General features: G+C 42.0%; 1 protein-coding gene across 2 annotated transcripts in view; it reads right to left on the minus strand.

Annotated features, from left to right (window-relative positions):
* Positions 1 to 13,863, minus strand: part of LOC129830228 (TOX high mobility group box family member 2-like) — a 127,027-nt gene that overhangs the window by 38,606 nt on the left and 74,558 nt on the right. For both annotated transcript variants that reach the window (XM_055892623.1, XM_055892622.1), the window contains one exon: positions 13,684 to 13,743. In XM_055892623.1, coding sequence (XP_055748598.1) covers positions 13,684 to 13,743 — 60 coding nt within the window. The remainder of the gene's footprint in view (positions 1 to 13,683; positions 13,744 to 13,863) is intronic.

Genomic DNA, 13,863 nt, shown 5'->3' on the forward strand with positions numbered 1-13,863 from the left:
CAGCGGAGTCAATCACCACCTTCCGGAGACACCTGAAACCCCACCTCTTTAAGGTATACCTAGGATAGGATAAAGCAATCCTTCTGACACCCCCCCCCTTAAAAGATTTAGATGCACTATTGTAAAGTGGCTGTTCCACTGGATGTCATAAGGTGAATGCACCAATTTGTAAGTCGCTCTGGATAAGAGCGTCTGCTAAATGACTTAAATGTAAAATGTTAAAGCTATTTCTACTTTTTCTTTGCTTGATCTACAAGGGGATACTATTCCATAGACAAATACCTGTATAGAAAAACATGCTCCTCGCAGTACTGTTTACTCTTGGGATTTTACAAGACATAACACTCGTAGATCTGGTATTGTAACTGTGTTGTTTATAGACCATATCAATGTGGTTCTTCATATAACCTGGGGCACGATCATTTAAGATGTCAAACATAATGATTACGTTTAAGTTGGTTCACTCTGGACTCCAAAGGCAACATGCCCACCTCCCGGAAGTCCTGTACCCCTATGTGGTTCCTAGGGGGGACATTCACCATATACCTGATAACATTATTTTGCATGACCTGCATTCTCTTTTTCAGCTTTTTTGATAGCCCACTATACCAAGCAGAGCAAGCATAATCAAAACGACACTGAATCAAGGTTGAGACAAGCAGTTTCTTAACTTTGATGTTAAAATATCAATCATTTCAATTTGTTTGCCATTTTAGAAATCATTTTAGCAGCAATCAGGTCTCCAGATAGGGATTGATCTAAGGACACACCAAAATAAGTTACACTTGTTTTAGATTCAATCTCCTTGTCTGCATAGTTTACCCTTATCTTGTCAGCCCTAAGCAATCTACGTTTTGTTCCAAACAAAATCGCAAAAGTTTTTCCCAAATGTAGCGACAAATTGCTGTCAGTCAACCAATCTCTAACAAAATGCAATTCCTTACTCAGGGTTTCCTTTATGTAAACAGTATCCTTCCCTGATACCAGTATGGCTGAGTCATCAGCATAAAGCACTTTACTGTACTTGGCATATCATTAACGCATTTAAGAAATAAGAGAGGCTCTAAAATTGACCCCTGCGGTACTCCACAGGATATTTCTTTGGCCTCTGACAGAACATCGCCAACATTACATACTTGTGTTCTGTTGGTCAGATAAAACCCAAACCAATTCACTGTTACATCATTTAGACCCATGCATTTCAGTTTCATCAGGAGAATATCATGGTCCACTGTGTCAAAAGCTTTGTGCAAGTCTAACATGACCATACCTGTACAGTTCCCCTTCTCACTTTTCTGCTTGATGTGGTCAAAATGGTGGATAAGGCAAGTATCATTGGAATGAGCATCTTCTAAAGCCAGATTGGACTCTGGAGCAGTGGAAACGCGTTCTCTGGAGTGATGAATCATGCTTCACCATCTGGCAGTCCGACAGACTAATCTGGGTTAGGCGGATGCCTGGAGAACGCTACCTGCCCCAATGCATAGTGCCAACTGTAAAGTTTGGTGGAGGAGGAAAAATAGTCTGGGGCTGTTTTTCATGGTTTGGGCTAGGCCCTTTAGTTTCGGTGAAGGGAAATCTTAATTTTACAACATACAATGACATTTTAGACGATTCTGTGCTTCCAACTTTGTGGCAACAGTTTGGGGAAGGTATTTTACTGTATCAGCATGACAATGTCCACGTGCACAAAATTAGGTCATTACAGAAATGGTGTGTCGAGATTAGTGTGGAAGAACTTGACTGGCCTGCACAGATCCCTGACCTCAACCCCATCGAACACCTTTGGGATGAATTGGAACGCCGACTGCGAGCCAGGCCCAATCACCCAACATCCGTGCTCGAACTGACTAATGCTCTTATGGCATTAGTTCCCGCAGCGATGTTCCAACATCTAGTGGAAAGCCTTTCCAGAAGAGTGGAGGCTGTTACAGCAGCAAAGGGGGGACCAACACCATATTAATGTCCATGATTTTGGAATGAGCTGTTCAACAAGCAGATGTCCACATACTTTTGGTCATGCAGTGTATGTTGCTAAGACGTTACGAAACGCTAGCTTCTTTGCTTGTATGGATTCAGCACTTTTTAAATGCTTAAAATGGCTAAAGCTTCCCCTGCATTTCATCCAGCTTTTATCCGAAATACCACTACATTTATTTCAGACAATTCCTTCTCCAAGACTGAAGTAAATTGATGTAGGATTCATGTTAGAAGATTTGAATGCCGCAAGAGGCGATTTTACAATCAGGCCTTCCATTCTTTTAACAGCTCTGTTGGATGCCCTTGAGGATAAAATGTGGGACAAGGACATTACAAGTTCAATATGTTCAAATACAGATAAATAACTCAAACATCTACTGTCTTTCAGGACATTGCGGGCTGCGGAGTAAACAGAAGGGGTCAAAACTAAATGTAAAATTCAACCTCGCTACCAAACCATCGCCCTCCCATGAAAAGTGAAATGTATTCTTTTTTTTTTGCAGAGAAAAAAATGCTTGTAAAGCTCTGAGGACACTACACAACTCCTCCTCTCTACAGTTCCATTCTACATGTAGGCTGTCCACATATGCGATAATCTAACACCTGTGATTATATGGATTAATATCTATGTTGAATAAAAATATTGGATAAATCCACTAGTATTCCACAGCATATATGTACATTTAAATGCTTTGTTTTGATTGTACTGTATACTCCAATACTGCATTCCATTTGCTTAATCAAACACACTCTACCTTTACTAAGAATAGGCTATCTATTGAAAGCCAGTCCAGTAGCCACATGTCACGTCAAGAAAACGACAGATCGGCCTTGCTGTAGCAATTTGCAGAAGCTGGGGATGCATAAACAAAGATGTCCGGCCATCTCTAGCTAAGAAAGAAGAAAGAGATAGGACGACGACAGTTCGCCACCATGGCCTTTTTTGCCTTTACCTCCCTTATCTCACCTCATTTGCTCACATTGTATATAGACTTATTTTTCTACTGTATTATTGACTGTATGTTTTGTTTATTCCAGGTGTAACTCTGTGTTGTTGTATGTGTCGAATTGCTATGCTTTATCTTGGCCAGGTCGCTGTTGCAAATGAGAACTTGTTCTCAACTAGCCTACCTGGCTAAATAAAGGTGAAATAAAAAAAATAAAAAAAGAGATAGGACGACGACAGTTGGATGAGGATAGGCTACTCAAACATTACATTCTAGGACTAGATCCAGCAGCCAAGAATAGCCTCTTGAGCAGAGAGAGGACAAAAACGACACTCAACAACGAGAACGAGTGGGTGTTTCAGAGCGATGGTCAAAAGGACAAAGGACAGTGCGTTGGGGCACGTGACCTATCCACCAGGCTTTCAGTTGACACAAAATTCCATTGGGTTTTATGCATCAGCAGAACCAGCCCTCTACAATAGATGGCAATGGTAATAAATGGCCCTCGATTGAAAAAGAGCATAAGATGGATTTCAGAGCCGGCTGACTGACAGTCAGGTAGAACTGGGATAAGTAGCCTGAAAAGGGGGCGGTTTGCACTGTCCAATCCCGTGTCAGGGTCACAGGTGATGTCCTTCAGAAGCCTTGGGTAGGGGAAGTGCGGTATCTTCCATCCTGCTCCCCTCACTGGCAATTCCCTCAAATGTCACACCAAAATAGATCTAATTTAGTTGGGTAAAAGACCCCTGTCCACACTCCATTACAGCTGTGTGTGGCCTATTTGAGCTGAGCTCGAGCTCCACCAAAACCACATAAAAATAAATGATATGAGGAAGACTTTTGACCAGAGTGGAAAAAGAAACATGCCATTAAATCTGGCACTAGAATTACCCCCAATTTTTTGTATGTGTTTACATCACTTATTTTCATGATTTCACACCATTTCAGAAGTCACAAGACAGCCATCCTAGGATAACATCAACGTCCTCTGTCGAATACTCGTGTATTTGCCTTTCTCCGGTGGTCGGCTGCATCATTAGATTAATTTATATTATTGCTTCTTCAAAGGACATTCAACATAGTATGTGATGGATGTGTTTTCAGAGTGGTGAAATCAAGTTCACTGCAACGTTACGTCAAAGACGCGGTCCTTATAAAAAGATTTATCCAGCTCGACTGCTTCACCGCACAGACGTGGCAACGCAATCGTTGAATTTGTCCCGAGCAGGTGGATCTAAACACAATAAAGAATGCGACATACTTCCTTACACCTAAAATAAGTAACAAAGTAATTTTGTGTCGAAGTCAAACATTTGTTTTACGTCGGAGGCAGAGACATTGCATATGGTTTACATCACCCGTCTCCCCGTATCTATAGCAGGGACACACACTGTCTAAATGGCCCAAATGTTGATTTAGACGTTCACAAAAATAACAGATTTTGACTATCACTAATGTCATGATACATTTGGTAAAGTAATAAAGAATGTGAACGATCTTGGGTAGATGTTTCTAAAACAGATATGGACATATTATAATGTGTGAAAAGGCTTATTCATTCACATTTTTTATTTATTTTTGTATATGGGTTATTATACTTTTATTATGTACTAGATCTTATGGGTTGAAAAGTGTATTTTTTCTCAATCAGAGTAATAAGTGTATGTATGAAGAAATAAAGCTCTGACAGACTGTTTGAAACATCCAGAAAGCATGATCTTGTCAGTGGCCAAAAATAGGGATATTTGTGGTGCACCACATTTCCGTATTTCATCCATTCATTATGGTTAAAATCACAAGAACAAATAAAAGATGTCAGCCTGTAGTCACTCTTCCCACTAGGGGAATGTGGAAGCCCCGGTAATCACATATGGCACAATAGCCTACCCATAATCCTCATTTATTTTATATTTCCGTGATGTCATTCTCTTTAAGCCGTGGCAAACAGGGCGGGGGGAGGGGGGGGGGGGATGATCCCTCATGTTCTTTCTCTATGCCCTCATTCCAGTCAGGGTAATAAGAGAACATTGTGATTTACTTTCACTGAACCGCGAGGAGTGCATCAGAGAGAATCTACTGCGGCAGGGCCATTCATATAGATTTAACTTTCCACAGTATTATACCAGATGTCTACACGTCTATTGTATTTCAGGCATGACCTTGGTCTCCATATGATGAGAAAGATCACTGGGGGAGTGAGGGAGAGAGAGAGAGCGTGAGAGAGAGAGCGCGAGAGAGAGAGCGCGAGAGAGAGAGCGCGAGAGAGAGAGCGCGAGAGAGAGAGCGCGAGAGAGAGAGAGCGAGAAAGAGAGAGCGCGAGAGAGAGAGAGAGAGGAAGAGAGAGCGAGAGAGAGAGAAAACTATTTAGTCCTCTCTAAATCCCTCCGCAACAGCAATACTGCATATAGAGTGGAGCTCAAAATAGATCCAAGGTTTCAAGTTCTCTTAAAAGAGTGCATGAATCATTCAGTTTACTTTCCCTGCTGATAAGGTGGTTTTAAGATTTTAGCACGATGTACATTTAGATTAGGAGGACCAAGCGAGTCACAGTCAAAGGAGGGCCTTCACTAGATCATTCTCATGCACTTTACTCCAGACCTGGGTTCAAATACTATTTGAAATATTTCAAATGCGCATCTGTCTGGAGTACCAGATCATTTGCAACTATGCTATTGGTTCCATTGCGCCAGGCAAGCTCAATCAAGCCCAGCTTAAAAGCATTTTCAATTATTTGAAATAGTATTTTTGAACCCAAGTCTGCTATACTAAAGATATTGGGATAGTCTTGTACCGGTCCTGTTGTCTAGTCTAGTAGAACCTGAAACATAAAGGGAAATCTCAGCTAAAACTGGAACGCACTCACAGAGATCGTGGCGACCCTAGGCCCATATCTTCTTTCATTTCTACTCCTTCAGAAGCTGATGATAATTGGATTTATTGGCTGACATAGGCTGACCTACATAAGACGACCCTAACAAATCCTCTCAGCGTGGGTGTGGGCATCCTATTCCCTCAATGTTGTCTCAATGTTGTCTCAATGTTGAAGGAGCATATTTTTATGTGTAACTGCTTTAGAATAACAGTACACAACAGATAGAGCTAGATGATAAGGTTTTCATCTCCACTCTCTCCGTTGTTCTATGCACAAAGTGTTCTAGTTGGGCTCAGGAAAGAGATGTGCGTCACCCTTTCCACATGATTAGTCATCTGCTCATGCAACTTTTCGCATTACCAAAATGGAAAGATGATGAGAAGAGACCTGTATATGCACATCCACTGAAGAGGGAAGGGGAGTGTGTGTGTGTGTGTGTGTGTGTGTGTGTGTGTGTGTGTGTGTGTGTGTGTGTGTGTGTGTGTGTGTGTGTGTGTGTGTGTGTGTGTGTGTGTGTGTGTGTGTGTGTGTGTGTGTGTGTGTGTGCGTGTGCGTGTGTGTGTGTGTGTGTGTGCATGCGTCTGTCTGTTGTGCTCAGAGTATAAATGGTACACCATGAGTCACCATTAAGTAACTTTGCTCTCACCTCACCATCACCCACATGTGGTGTATGTGCTACCACCGTGTTCCAAGATGTCCCTGCGCTGTTCCGACACACATCTCCACTGACTGACTCACAGCGCAGGGCCAGAGAGGCCAAACAACATCTGCACGTACTCTATGGGCAGCGCACTTGACTGGACGAAGCTGCTGTGTGGTGAGAGGGGAGGGATATTGTGTCTACGTAGAGTGTGTTATGTGTGTGTCGGTGAGAGGGGTGAAAGAGAGAGAGAGATTGGAGAGAGAGAGAGAGAGAGATAGGGGAGAGATGGAGAGCGAGAGAGCGAGAGAGAGAGAGAGAGAGAGAGAGAGAGAGAGAGAGAGAGAGAGAGAGAGAGAGAGAGAGAGAGAGAGAGAGAGAGAGAGACTTTATCCAAGTTTCTATTCTAATCTAGACCATCAGCAACAGCTCCCCTGTGGTCGTGACTATATAAGAGCCCCACGTTGTCTTGCATTCTCAACAACAAAAGAAACACAGGCACAAACAAGCTAAAACTAGCTGGTTCTTAAAAGACCCTGGGTATCTTTCTACAGCAAGGCAGGGTCGGTACAAAAGTGAAAAACGAGGTAACAGAGAGAAAAGTATTTCTCTATCAGTCTTTCTCTCCCTCTACACACCAGATCTGGGTTCCAATTATATTTGAAATTACACTGAGTATACAAAACATTAAGAACACCTGCTCTGTCCATGACATATACTGACCAGGTGAATCCAGGTAAAAGCTATGATCCCTTTTTGAGATCCCTTACTGATGTCAATGTTAAATCCACTTCAATTAGTGTAGATGAAGGTGGGGAAACAGGTTTAAGAATGATTTTTAAGACTTGAGACAATTGAGACATGGATTGTGTATGTGTGCCACAGAGGGTGAATGGACAAGACAAAACATTTAAGTGCCTTTGAACGGGGTATGGTAGTAGGTGCCAGGCACACCAGTTTGTGTCAAGAACTGCAACACTGCTGGGTTTTTCGCTCTTAACAGTTTCCTGTGCGTATCAAGAATGGTCCACCACCCAAAGGGCATCCAGACAACTTGACACAACTGTGGGAAGCATTGGAGTCAACATGGGCCGGCATCCCTGTGGAACGCTTTCGACACCTTGTAGAGTCCATGCCATGACGAATTGAGGCTGTTGTGAGGGCTAATGTTCTGTATACTCAGTGTATTTTGAATACTGGATCTGTGCTTGATTCAGCACGCCTGTCGCAAAGGAACCAATAGAAAAGTCTCAAAGGTGCTTTATTTAGCCTCCTGACACTCCAGGTAGCAAACGCTAAATATTTCAAATATTTTTTTAACTCAGGTCTGCTCTCCTTACACTGACTGATTATAACATAGAGAGGAAGTTATAAATCCAGTCTGTTAAAACTCTATTGTAAATGAAACCCCGGTGGGACAGGGACTGTAAAAACAGAGAGGAGGGCGACAGCAACGTAAACACACACCGGCCCCAGTCTGTAATCACTCAAACGGATCACACTCACCGCTCATTCCAGACCAGTCCCAATCAAAGCATTTCCTGTCCGTCACACTGGCCTGATATCCAATCAGCCTGATCATTTGGAGCACCACTGAATTCTCAATGCACTGGGCAGACGTAGGCTAGAGCAGGGTTTCCCAAACTTGGTCCTGGGGCCCTCCCTGGGTGCACGTTTTCATTTTTGCCCTAACATTCCACAGCTGATTCAAATTATCAAAGCTTGACGATGAGTTGGATATTTGAATCAGATGTGTAGTGCTACGGCCAAAACTAAAATATGCACCCAGGGGGGGCTACACTGGGATAGAGAAAGACTTATATGAGGACATAACACTACACTACCCATGATGCAACAAGTAATATGGCGACCATGATTGTTGATGTAAATCCACAATATGTACTACATTTATTTTACATGTACAGTATGTGTAGCAATTAACATCATTGCACTTGAAGTGTGTGTGAATAATGTGCATCCAATGATAGATTGGAAGGATCAAATGACAGATGTGATGCTTTTTCTTAGAACATATCAATCAGGATTATTGAACGAGCCATTAAAAATCCTGGATTCTAATTAAATGCGACACATGGACGCGAGTCAATAGGGTGAATTAGTGATATTATTAGTTATACTTGTACACTACGCAGTAGGAAAACACATGTAACACTGATCAACAACCATGTCATGTTGATCCACTAAATAGGTCACCCACAAGAATGTCAACTGGTAAACAAACAAAAAATGACAAAGTCCCTTACATGTACAGTAACAACAAAGAAATGAATACCTTTGGAAAAAGCCACTGAGTGACTAGACCTGTTTCCTAGCTTAGAGTCAATGAAAGTCGTTTTTGTTTAGTGGCTTTCTCTTGAAGGGGCCTAAGATACAGTAGCGTGTGTAATGTAATCTCCTGTCTCTGTGTTGAAGGGTAATACTTAAGACACAAAAAGCCTTGGACACACTCACAAAGGCGACTCTGTACTAGACTCCACACGTTGTACACAGACATAGGACACAACATTGACGGGCCCATCACAAGTCTAAGTAGCCCACATTAACGGCAGAACAACCATATCGGATCATTCCCCATCCTTTTAAAATGGGCCATTGGGTATACTATATGTGCTTGAATTTGCCAATGATTCCACCTAAAAAGGTCAGGAAAATAAAGGCTATGATATGACAACAACATAAACTCCCAAAATCACCAAAAAATGGAGATGCAATAAACAAACAAAAAACAAGGTGATGACTAAAAGGGTCCTGGCTCATATTGCCACATAACTACATAGGAGCCATTATCACCAGCCCATCCTCCCCAATTAAGGTGCCACCAACCTCCTGCGATGGGTTGGAATAATGGCTCATTGTTTAGCTAGCTAGCTAGCTACATGTCTAAACAAAAGACTCCACAGATGATTACATGACCCCTTCTAGTTAGCCAGGTGTGTCTGGAGGTGATTACGGCCATCTTTTGTATAATAACATTAAAATATCTGTATCTGAAATTTGTCTTTCAGCATCAGTAGAACACGCCTGACTCTCCTCCACCAGTCATACAAGGAGAATGGTCTAATGCCTCCCATCAGAAAGAGAGCTGGCCCAAGCACATGTTACACCTGAAACATGAGGACTTGGAGCGGGTTGTGAACTTCATCAACAACTATGCAGAGGATAATACAATAGTATTACCAGGACGCCACCCAGGACACAAACACTTTGGTGGAAAGCTGCTGCCATCTCATGTGACGAATGCAGCAGTGTGTCGTCTCCACAAGGAATCGATGACAACACTTGGAATGTAAAGCATAAGCAACACGTTTTCAGTATTTCATTTACCTCCAACATGATTGGCACTACTTTTATTATTGATCTCACATTATTTGTGTATTTTTCAGAGGTACATGTAGTCAGGCTGTCTTCCTTCAGGAATCTGTGGAGAAAGTGCTGGTGTGGTCAAGGACAGCACTGTGACCGGGGGTTAACATCCCACAACAGGTTGGACTGCAGAATGGTACGGTGCTGGTGGAAAGTTATGGCTGGCAACAAAACTCGACTGCGTACTTCAGGCCGCAACCACAGATCAAGTAGTACCAGCACTTCAGGTGAATATCATTTTCATTGCATTGTATGAGGTTATTCTTATTATCTATACTTGGGAGGTGAATTGATGTTATCTTCTTATGGCTGGAGGGGCAGTATTGAGTAGCTTGGATGAAAGGTGCACTGAGGTGCCCAGAGTAAACGGCCTGCTCCTCAGTCATAGTTGCTAATATAATATATGCATATTATTTTAGTATTGGATAGAAAACACTCTGAAGATTCTAAAACTGTTTGAATTATGTCTGTGAGTATAACAGAACTCATCTGGCAGGCAAAAACCTGAGAAGAAATCCAACCAGGAAGTGAGAAATCTGAGGTTGTTCGAATTTCAACTCATCGCCTATTGAAAACACAGTAGGATATGGATCTGTTTGCACTTCCTATGGCTTCCACTAGATGTCAACAGTCTGTAGAACCTTGAATGAAGCCTCTACTGTGATGTGGGGCTGAATGAGAGGGGAATTAGTCAGTGGTCTGGCAGAGAGCCAGGTCCTGGTCACGCGCATTCCACATGATATCGACTTGCGTTCCATTACTTCTATAGACACAATTCTCCGGTTGGAACGTTATTGAATATTTATGATAACAACATCCTAAAGATTGATTCTATACTTAGTTTGACAAGTTTCTTCGACCTGTAATATAACTTTTTTAAGTTTTCGTCCGACGTTCGGCTGGACCTGCACGAGCGTTTGGATTTGTGTACTAAACGCGCTAACAAAAGTAACTACTTGGACATAAATTATGGACATTACCGAACAAAACAAACATTTCTTGTGGAAGCGGGAGTCCTGGGAGTGCATTCCGACAAAGATCAGCAAAGTGAAGATTTATAATGCTTTTTATGAGTTTTGTTTGGCGGGTAACTGTATGGCTTCCTTTTGTGGCTGAACGCTGTTCTCAGATTATTGAATATTGTGCTTTTGCCATAAAGATGTTTTAAATCTGACACAGCGGTTGCATTAAGAACAAGTGTATCTTTAATTCTATGTAAAACATGTATCTTTCATCAAAGTTGATGATGAGTATTTATGTTATTTGACGTGGCTCTGCAATTTCTCTGGATATTTTGGAGGCATTTCTGAACACTGCGCCAAAGTAAACTGAGGTTTTTGGATATAAATATGAACTTAATCGAACAAAACATATATGTATTGTGTAACATGAAGTCCTATGAGTGTCATCTGATGAAGATCATCAAAGGTTAGTGATTAATTCTATCTCTATTTCTACTTTTTGTGACTCCTGTCTTTGGCTGGAAAAATAGCTGTGTTTTTCTGTGATTTTGCGGTGACCTAACATAACCGTTTGTGGTGCTTTCGCTGTAAAGCCTATTTAAAATCGGACACTTTGGTGGGATTAACAACAAGATTACCTTTAAAATGGTATAAGATAAATGTATGTTTGAGTAATTTTAATTATGAGATTTCTGTTGTTTGAATTTGGCGCCCTGCACTTTCACTGGCGGTTGTCATATCATCCCGTTAACGGGATTGCAGCCATAAGAAGATAGGTTGGTTGTAATGTCTTCTACATTTTTTTGTCTATTTTCCTGTTTTACAGCTTCAATGCTCTGGAGCCTGGTGTTGTTGTCTGTCACGACTTCCACCAAAGTCGGCCGCTCTCCTTGTTCGGGCGGCGTTTGTCACCGGCTTTCTAGCCATCGCCGCTCCATTTTTCATTTATCCATTTGTTTTGTCTTGTTCCCTGCACACCTGGTTTTCATTCCCCCATCACACTACATGTATTTATTCCTCTGTTCCCCCTCATGTCTTTGTGTGAGTGTTTTGTGTTACGTGTCAATGTTGACGCGCTTTACTGATATGCGTTTATTTCAGTGTTTTCTTTCACGAGGTATGCTATTGTGTTTATACAATATTATTGTGACTGTTTGCGCGTTTGGACTTTTGCACTGGCTGGAGGTTTTGACGCAGTGGCGTCCGTCTGTTGGTTTCTCCTACATTAATAAATGTTTTGTTGAATTATATTAATCATGCATTGAACTGTATCCATCTATTATACGAACAATGCCTTACTCTACGCCATGGAATTTTTTGTCAACTATAACTTATTTTTAAAACCTCTTATAAAACTGGTTTTGTAGCATAAACTGGGAATTTGATATGTACTGATATTATGATTGTCTTTTTGTTTCATATCTGCAAAGTAGTTAAAACGCTCTCTGTAACACTTTAAAGTACAGGTGGTGCTGATTGACATATGACCAGTCTGACCGACAATAGTGCCAAACAGTTTGCCCAATTTACAAGCAACCAATGTGTGTCCAGTGATGTCGTCAGGCAAACGCATGTAGTCAACACGGTAGACCTTGTGCTTCTGGACTGAGCAACCAATAAGCTGCTAAATCTATCCTTCAACCCCTCATTATACGCAGTCAATCAAGACTTACAAGAAAATACAAACTTACTAGGAAAGGTGGAGGGGCTTTGCCTCATGCTCTCCTTCTCACCCTCAACCTCGCTCTTTCTCTCTCCCTCCCTCTTCCATTCTCCCCACCTCCCACCCTCCTTCTCTCTCTCTCTCTCTCTTGCTCTCTCTCTGTGTAGGCAAGTGCTAATTGATGAGTAGTTGGAACCTTGTTATGTTTTGTTTAAACACCAAGGCTTTGCCGCAGTATCAACAAAGCGTGGAGATCTAAACACTGCCATATGTCAACCAAGGCGTTGGCTGTGAGCACTCTGCTCCCCTCCCTCCCGTCCAAACCGCAGGTTGACGTTTATTGTCATGAATCTTGCCCTGGAAGCAGAACTGAGCGATTTCCGCTAGATGGGCCAGCTGCAAAGTCAAAATTGTCTATATTGTAAAAATCCATGAACACAAAAATGTAAGGTTAGAGTTAGGCATTAGGGTCAGCAGTGTGTTTGAGGTTAGGTTTAAGGTTAGGGTTAGCTTTAAAATTGTATGACTTTGTGACTTGTGCTGGCTTGTGACCACTCTGCAGAGCTGCCTCCAAGATTCATGACAATAAATGTCAACCTGCGTCCAAACCACTGGAGTGAGTGTCGGTCCGCTCCTATCTTACACTCCTGGGCCCGTATTCACAAATCATGTCAGAGTAGCGGTCCTGATCTAGGATCTGTGACACTTTGTGAATACGGGCCCTGAGCTCCCAACAGGCTAGTTAGACACAAATCTAACAACACCTTCAAATACTGTAAAACCTCACAACACCAAGTCTGCTGGAGGAAGTTTGTGTATGAACTCTGCCCTCCAAGGAGCGAATGGGTTTGAGACAAGTAAGTGAAACCCATTTCGGTAACAACAAATCTACACCTTACCTTACCTGGAGTAGGTCACACAGCTATGGGTTTTGGGAACTACATAAGAACTACACAATAAATAAGCAGTTAGGGCAACCTTTCGGTGGCATTATTGGTGTTTAACAAATGTATTGAATGTTTCTAGAAGAGAAAACTACAATGTGGATGACCCCCAGCGGGGTAGTTGCACTGAATCCGTATCATTCCTTTGTTTGTGCTTTCCATACTTCGCTAATAGATATTTGAATGCTTATGTTGATAAGTCACCTAGTCACCACAAAGAGAATGTCTCTTGACCATAATGGAGGTATAACCTTTAGGATTAATTGGTGAACCTTGAACCGGACTACTCACCTGGCTTGGTGACCGAAACTCCTGGTTATTGTCATTCATGTACATGTTGTCACCATCAAACTGTGAACAGAAAAAGAAAAGAAAACAAACATTTTGTGAATAATAAGCAAGATAGCGGCCGTCCAGAGTGGTGCAGCGGTCTAAGGTACTGCATCGCAGTGCTAGAGGCGTCACTACAGA

Source organism: Salvelinus fontinalis, chromosome 31 (assembly GCF_029448725.1).
Source record: "Salvelinus fontinalis isolate EN_2023a chromosome 31, ASM2944872v1, whole genome shotgun sequence".
Lineage (NCBI taxonomy): Eukaryota > Metazoa > Chordata > Actinopteri > Salmoniformes > Salmonidae > Salvelinus > Salvelinus fontinalis.